Below are 8,644 nucleotides of genomic sequence, written 5' to 3'. Positions count from 1 at the left end.
TAACTGACCAAATAACTTTTTTTTTTTGTACATATTAAATTTAAAAAATCTTTCATTTAAATATTTTGGTATTGAGCATAAATATTTAGTTATTTCTTTAAAAGTTGAAAGTAGATGATTTTAAAATTTCTGAAAAATTTAGACCCGATCTATCCAATAAACTTAGAATATTTAATGGTTGAATTACTAAAATTTAATATATATTTAATTTCGGATAAACGGAATATTTTTTGAAAACATTCTACTAATAATTTATTCCTCAGCCTAAAATAATAATTAAAATTAATTATTTTGAGATGAGAAGGAAAATAAAATTAATAAAATAAGGGGGTTTGGAATTGAAGATTATTTGAGGTGGGGAAGGAGGGTAAGAATAGTTTTATTTATAATTACAGTATTACACATTACAAGAATTACACAAACAGGCCCAGAAAAGCCTTGAACTTAAATGATGTACACTGATGTAACTCTGATACCTCAACTCAATAATCCACACACTATTTCATATGCTCCTCAACGCTAACCTTAACACTATTCTGCTGTGTTCTATGCCACAAATGTAGTTTCAGAGTTCCATACACAGCAAAATGTGCACAACAACGGCTTCACCACAAATGGCAAACCAGATCATCTTAGAGAAAAATCATCATTCTCTTTTCCTCAGTTATCTCAGTCAATCAAACACATCTAATCTACATCTTTCGATGCAAGCGATTCGGGCTCAACACGTTTCGAGAACCGATGCTTGCAGTTCTTAAAAGTCTGCGGAATTCTGGTAAGCTGATCTTTCCATCTTTATCAATGTCGGCTTCCTCGAGCAATGGATCAATGGACCCTCTCAAACCCGTGTGCTGAAAAACCAATAAACCATATCAGTTGCTAGCAGCAAATATGTAAAAGTATAAACTTTGATGAATGATTAAAAACTTATTTAATTATTTTATTGCAGGGCTACTATTTACTATTTTTTAAGGAGAATCTATCGTAAAAAAATGTTCAGGGTGCTTGAGAATAGACATGAGACTGACCATTCTAAGTTCATCTGGAGTAATGTAGCCATCCTTGTCCAAGTCAAATTTCTCAAAAGCAGCTTGTGACCGTTGCTGCCACTTAAAAGAATCATGTTCCTCCAACTGATGTACATGTAATGTAGCTGCTACAAACTCGGAGAAATCCACTAGCCCGTCTGTGTTGCTGTCTATCTGCCGGCACACAACAAAAAGCCACAACGGTGAATAAGAATGATTAGGGGAATCAAATCTATTGTCTCATTAAAAACATACAAAATATTTTGGAAAAAGAGAGAATCCTGTACTGTATATTTTAGAAAGTGAAATTCTCACTTTTCTTTCTCAAGTAAGGATTCTTAACACTCTTTTCTCTACTTCAGAAGTACACTTCATACACTATCCTTAAAGCTAGATAAAGAATATCTCTCAGTATCTGAAATTAAAAGTATTTATCCTTTGTACTGCATATACTAATTAAACACCCAAGAAACTCCATGTTTCATATTTTTAGTCAAAAAATGGCTGAAAAGTAACCAGCAAAAATGTGGTGCCTGCAGAGGATCGTCAGAGATACTAACCGCTTGTAATATCTCTAGCACACGTGATTCTTTCAATTTCCAAGGGAGATCTTGAGCAAGAGCCTGCACAAAATATGGCCTTTAGATCAAAGCAGGGAAAACTATATTTAAGGGGTTGATTGCTCACCAATTGATAAGTAAAGTGTGTGGATTTAATATATTCAGAAAGAAGTTGATTAATGAGTTACCTGTCTCATCTCTTCAAGACTGATAGAACCATTTTTGTCCACGTCTATTGCATCAAACTGATCTTTCAGATCAGACAACTCTTCTTCATTAAGTGTGCTCGCCAATGCCTGCACGATAATCAAGTAACAAATAATTGGCATCAAACAAGTTCCATTGCTTATAACATGCAAAGGTTTGAATTAATTTGTCCTTTCTCACCCTTAGTGCAAACTGTTTCAACCGACTATACTTCACAAACTGTCGCATGTTGTTCAGGACAGATATGTCAATAGGAATCTCTAATGCCTCTCCCCCTTCTCTAACCCATGGATGTGCTGGAAATATAAGAATTCGTGGATGCAACACAACATTAGGGTATGACTTTGGTTTAGATATGTTTAGATAAAGGGGAAAAGTATACAATTAGAATACAGTTTGAATCCAAATTATTAGATTAAGAAAACTCTGTATGGAAACAAAATTAAGCATAATTGCTAAGCAAATACGGAAACTGAAAAATCTATGAAAAGCTGATGCGTTACTGATTCGGTAAACCAAGCTTGACCGAACAAGTAACAGAGTTGAGCAGCTCTAGCTATTTCATAACATGTAAAGACTGTAGGCTACTCACAAATTTTGAAAATGACTATTTAATTACTGCCATTTAGATAACCAGTTTACCTATTGCAAATTTACTTTGTCACTGTTGCATACATGCACAGTAAATTTACATGGTGCAACGACAAGATTGACAAAAGAAAATAAAGACTATGTGGGCTGCAGGCTGACCAACCCTGCCCCGTCGTTGGCCCGGGCGGGTTGGCAGACTCAAATAAACATTTTGCTGTGTTTTTCTGTGCGGGTTAGCGGCCAGCTTGCATGGTCCGTCCCGCTTTGCCATCTCTAAAGATGCTTCCTTTTGACCTAGAGGTCATAGCTTCAAATCCTAGAAACAACCTCACTACTTGTGGAGGTAAGAATAAGTGCATTTACCCTCTCAAAGCACCATAACTGAGAGTCTCATGCACTGGGACACCCCACTTGTTGCCTGCTTGCAGTAATGGTTATGTCCCTCCTTTTTTCTTTTTTCAAGATAACTTTACTGGTCTTTTTGGTATATTTGTAATCAATTGTGTAGTATATTTTTCTTTGTCGTGTACTTCTTTTTCTCTTCGAATTTGTCCATCAACTTTTCTTTTGTACTTCAGTAATTCATTGAATTAAATTCGATTTTATTTAAGCAAACATCATTTTGATAGAACGACAAATTGGTCTCGAGTGGTAAGAAAAAAAATTAAACTTTTGAAATGTGGACATGATCGAAAGTCTAAAATGAGAGCAATTTTTGCAATATGCATAGCTTCAATATTTACCATCATTAAAACTGAAATTTTTTATTTGTTAGGGAAGAAAATCAGCACTTAAACTCAATGTTGATGAACAGCATTCCAAATTATATAAATTCAGTGTTTAAACTTAAAGAATTATTGAAGGCTCGAAAATTTGAGGCAGTGATAAAGCAGTAATTAGTTAGAGGAAAGGCAACTAGATAACATAATAAACAGCCTTCTCATGAAAAGAAATCAGTTGGATACGTACATAGAGCCTGAGCAGCAGTATATCTTGCACGGGGATCTTTTACCAACAATTTCTTCACAAAATCTTTTGCACCATTGCTTATGGTTGGCCATGGTTTCCGCCGAAAATCAGGCTTATTCCGTAAGACCTGAATGTGACAAGTTTTTAAATTAAAAATCAAAAGATTTTCAAATTCTTAATTAAAGGTATGAATGTAAAGTCCAAACATTTATTCTTGTTCCTAAAGAAACAAGAATAGATTAAAATCTCACATAAATTACAGGAGATTCATGTCATAAAATGAAATATACCTCCTTGAAGATACCATCCTCTGTCTTATCCCAAAATGGACGTCTCCCACAAAGTAATATGTATGTAATCACACCAATACTCCATACATCTGACTCAGGACCTGACTTTCGTTTTAACACTTCTGGTGCAACATAGTAAGCACTGCCAACAATGTCTTGAAACCTCTTCCCTGTTCTCAAAGAGAGAAAAATATAACTCCCAAATAAAGATTGCCAGAACATGTTGAATGCAAAGGGGGATAAATAAATTTTTAGTTCAAATAATTTTGCTCACCAGGCTTTATGAAATCAGACAAACCAAAATCGGTAGCTTTTAAAGGTGAATCTTCTCTGGTTGATTTCAAAAGAAAATTCTGCTTGCAAGGAGGAAAAAATTTTAATATATAGTAGCACATACAACTCCATATTACTTAGACATGCCAGAAACTTGAACACACCTCTGGTTTCATGTCCCGATGAACCAACCCATGTAAATGACACTCAGCCGCAACCTTAAGCATCTGCCTTACAACCACAGCTGCATCTTTTTCAGTATAACGACTGTCCTTCCTGATAAACAAGATGGCAGACAGAGTCAAGTTCCACGACAAGAAAATACAAATACTTGGAGGTATTAGGGATCATGGCTCTGAGATTTGAGAAATGTAAACAGTCAGGATCCATTCAGACCCGGGTGCGGGGGATGGGGATCACATCGGGAAACTTACTTGGCCAATATCCGATCTAGCAGTTCTCCACCCTCACATAACCTAAGATGGAAATTGTGATAAAGTTCATGTTGTTAATAACATTGATGTATACATAAAAGAACATAAGAAAACAATACAAAGGATTCGATGTATCAGCTCCCAAAAGATATACCCTGAGTATATTGCAGTTAAGTAATGCCCAAAATCATATGAACACAATGAAACAGCATAAAAAAGAGACTGAACACAAAAGCAACTTACTCCATAACTATGTACACGTATGAATCATCCTCAAAAGCATTGTAGAACTGAACCACATTTTCATGGCCTGTAAGTTCTTTCAATATCTTGACTTCACGCTTAACATCCTCAACCGCTATAGGGAGAACCATCTGCCATCAAATTCTAGGAATGTTTCAGGATCACACGAAACCTCATATTATAACAAATTGGAACATAAATGAGAAGAAAACTCCAAAAAGCGCTCAGAGTAAAACTTCGGAACACAAAACACATATTTCGCATATATTAAAAACAATTGCAGGCATCGCCAACGCTACCCAGATTCATTATTACCCCGCTGCTCTTTTATTTGTAGCGGAAACGGATCAGGATGTGGATTTTCACATCACAATCAGCCCTAACTAGGTCAACCCTAACTAGTTCTACCTTAGTAGTTTTTCACATCTTTGCTGTAGAACGTGTAACACGCTCAAATTCAAACTATTCCGTATGACTTTAATTAGTTCTATCATGACCTTTCAAGAGGATGCTGCCACATAACGGTGAGCTAAAGTTAAAGATAAAACTGAATTATCAATAACTTGTGAACCTTCCTTCTTCAAAGAAGAGGGGCAAAAAAAAAAACCAAGTTGCTTAATATACAAATTGCAGAAAAAAGAATAACTAATCAACCTTCTCGTGGTAGAGAAAAATCGGGCATAAAAACTTCAACCTCGAAATCAGAAATTCGAGCTAGTCGAGGTCAACGACGAACAAAATAAGATGCACTGGGGAATCAGCAGAATTCCAGAAACGCCTGTTCAATTAAATACTGTAACTAAAGCTCATCATTATCCCATATTCCAAATGAATATACCAATCTCCAGAACCAAAATAAGTAGTATCTCCGCGAAACAAAAAAAAAATCATAATTCACCCTGACCCATCAACTAAAATTGGAAAAAGAACATAAATTGATTTCCATTAGGATCTAACAATCACAAAATAATCTAAATTGGGTTTCCTGTATCCGCGGAAGAACAAAATAAACAACACCGAATACCTTGTTCTTCTCGAGTCTCTTAACGGCGACACGATCCCCATTTGCTTTGTCTATCCCAACGTAAGTGTAACCGAATTGGCCGTGTCCCAACAACTTCCCGAGCGAGAATCTCTTGTCAAAGTCTTTCTCGTATCCAAAATCCGTGCGCTTTCCGCAAGGCAGTGTCCCCCCCGGGCGACGCCCGTTCGCTTTCTCCTTGGTGCGTGGGGGCTTCCGCGATTCTTCGCGCCGCCGTTGACCATGCGACGACTGTTGCTTATGCTCCGCGGGCTCTCCCTGCGCAGCCACCGGCTCCGAGCATTTGCGGTTGCGATTGGAAGCACCGGCGTTGTTGCTGCTGGAGCCGCTGACCTTGGTGCTTGAAAAACAGATGCCCATTATGGAAGAATGGCAGAGAGATGAGAGGAAGAATGAGAAGATGTTACCATTCACTGGTTGATTAGCATAGAGAGATATACAGAGAGAAAGAGAATTTAGAGGTTTATGCGTAGAGTGGATGATTGTATGCGTGAGAGAAAGAGAAATAGGAGAAAGGAAAGAAGGAAGCAGGGAGGAGGAAGAAGGGAAGAAGGTGGAAGGTGGTGGTGATGGTCAAAAGAGACTTTTGAATGAAAAAAATGAGAGAGAGAGAAAGAGGAACAGAAAGAATGGCCTTCCCCAAACCAAAACTACTTCCAATAATTCCTTCCCATTGGGAATTGTAAATTTTATTTTTTAATTCTTCATTCTTCAACTTAGCTGTCAGTTCCCCTTGTTAGCCTTTTTTTTTTTCTTTTTCTTTTTGCTTTTATAAACACCTTAAACTTTGTTTCCATTCTTAACTCATTTTCTACATGTTTCATTTATTTTAAGGTTTAGCTCCTAAATTTTGATTCAGGATCTGATCTCATAACCTTGTTTTGGGTTGGTAGCTACTTAAAGAGTTACAAGATTTTTAATATTTATTACCAATATCAAAATATATTCATAACTACATTTTAGGAATCCCAAATCCACCTCTTAAGGAATTGTGTCCCTTTTCTCAATTTTGTTAGAAGGTAGTTGTTTGAAATAAATAAAAAATATGTTTAGTAAAAGCTATCCAACAAACTTAAAGTATAGGTCATTAATTGTGAGATTTAAACATAGTGAAAGAATTTTGTCTTTAAAAATGGTACATTGTGACTCAAAATCTTTAATTATTTTCGAATCATTTTAATTTTTCTATTATTATAAACTTTAACATGAATTTTCTTTATTATTTTCAAATTTTATGACTCAAAATCTTAATTTTCAATAATTCTATATTATTTTTTATAATTAAAATTAAGAATTATTAAGGTGTTTAGTGCACTTTTTCCACTATTATTTTTTAATTTTGAAGTGGTTGAGTACAAAATAAAATAAATACAAAGAGAACATATATCATAAAAATGAAAAAAAAAACGAAAATAAGAAGATGCACCGAATTAAAATAACTCGATACACAGTATCAGCTCAGCAAGATTAATTCGATCATTTGATTATGAAAATTTAAATTAATATTAAATTCTTAGTGCTACTTTAATTTAGAAAAATAAGAGCAAACCTGATCTCATGTGCATAAGAGATAAAAAGGGAATGAATACTAATTCAACATAAATGACTTTAACTTAAATCGATTAATTTTATATGGTTTGTTTACTTTTACTATAAACTTATCAAAAATTTCATATTACAAATTTAAGTGTTATATATATATATATATATATATATATATATATATATATATATATGGGATGTCATTTACATTTTGTTTATTTAACACATATTTCTATATTTTTTATAAAATTGTTATAGTATCAATTAGTCTTACATTTTAGATTACGTTGATATTTTTATTCTTACTTAAATTTTGCACAATAAATTTTCTCAGTTCTCAACAACTTATACCTTCAACACGTTTAATTTTCTTCTTCTTTATAGACATGTATTATACTAAAATCTATTTCTTTCAAAATATAGTTGGCTATAACTGTAAACTATTTTTCTACCAAAATAAATTGTCAAATGATATTTTTTTAATTCATATATATATATATAGGTTTGCTAACTTACATTAAAATGTATTAAATTTTAGTTAACAAAAAATATCATGATATTTTATGGATTGTAACTTTTAAAGTTAAGAATATTTGAATAATTTCTAATTTATTTATTTATTTTTTTAAATTAAAAATAAAAATTATTAAAATAATCATATGTTCAAAGTATGTATTTTTTATGAATACATATTTTTTTGTCAACTAAAATTTGGTATATATATATATATAAAAGTTTATTTATTTTTTAAAATTTTTAATTGATTAAAAATATTTGTGTAATATAAAAACTATTTTCAGTTTAATTATAAAATAAATTATATTGACACCATTTAAAATGTTGCGACATATGTTTCTTTTTTCGATTTATTTGCGGTAATATTTCTTGATTATTTTGAGAAAACTACGTTATGATTTCCTAATTATTTTTCTCATGTAGAAATTATTACTATTGCTAATGTACACTCCATTTGACAATCTTATATTTTAATTGATTACCAGTTCCTCTTAATTTAATATCCAATAAATCATGCCAAAGATTAAAATACTAATAAATACACTAATGTTGACCAAGTCTTACTCTTAAAAATAAACAATATCATTTAATGGAGCAATAATCAAATGAATTGCTATTTCACTGTTGGTTGGTGTCCTGGGTCCTTACCGTTGTTCTTTTCTGACATTTTCATTTCTCTACACTATTTATTATCACATGACATTGACACAAATTTAATATGATTTTACTTTATAATAATTTTATCTACTTATATGTCGTTTAAATCTGTATAAGATTAACAAAAGAATCTACAATTTAAGTATTTAACTTTAACTTATGAATTCAAATTACTAATTTATCAGTTAAGAAATTCACATAGCTTGTTAATATTAATTATAAATCATTGTCACGCAAGCTACAAATTATTTAAATAACATGAAGTGCAAGTATTAAATGCGAGAATGCTATT

General features: G+C 32.8%; 1 protein-coding gene across 1 annotated transcript; it reads right to left on the bottom strand.

Moving 5' to 3' along the window:
* Positions 1-348: 348 nt before the first annotated feature.
* On the bottom strand, positions 349-6,301 carry LOC108321301 (calcium-dependent protein kinase 28). The gene is made up of 12 exons (XM_017553014.2): positions 5,620-6,301; positions 4,596-4,726; positions 4,353-4,394; positions 4,083-4,194; positions 3,920-3,998; positions 3,646-3,815; positions 3,356-3,482; positions 1,976-2,091; positions 1,777-1,884; positions 1,589-1,651; positions 1,029-1,202; positions 349-851 (listed from the first exon to the last, which is right to left on the bottom strand). Exons 1-12 carry the CDS (start codon positions 5,995-5,997, stop codon positions 693-695), a joined length of 1,659 nt encoding a protein of 552 aa, XP_017408503.1. The 5' UTR covers positions 5,998-6,301; the 3' UTR covers positions 349-692.
* Between the last annotated feature and the right edge of the window lie 2,343 nt (positions 6,302-8,644).

The sequence above is a fragment of the Vigna angularis genome, chromosome 10 (assembly GCF_016808095.1).
Source record: "Vigna angularis cultivar LongXiaoDou No.4 chromosome 10, ASM1680809v1, whole genome shotgun sequence".
Taxonomy (NCBI): Eukaryota; Viridiplantae; Streptophyta; class Magnoliopsida; order Fabales; family Fabaceae; genus Vigna; species Vigna angularis.
The sequence above is the reverse complement of the archived record's forward strand: the minus strand, read 5'-3'. Positions and strand labels throughout refer to the sequence as shown.

Excerpts from the sequence above, each read along its gene's own strand:
- LOC108321301 (XM_017553014.2), bottom strand. The coding sequence starts at position 5,997 with ATGGGCATCTGTTTTTCAAGCACCAAGGTCAGCGGCTCCAGCAGCAAC. Across the intron at positions 3,483-3,645 it reads AGGATGGTATCTTCAAGGAG|GTCTTACGGAATAAGCCTGA; the intron begins GTATATTTCATT and ends TGTCACATTCAG. Across the intron at positions 1,203-1,588 it reads TGCTAGAGATATTACAAGCG|ATAGACAGCAACACAGACGG; the intron begins GTTAGTATCTCT and ends GTGTGCCGGCAG.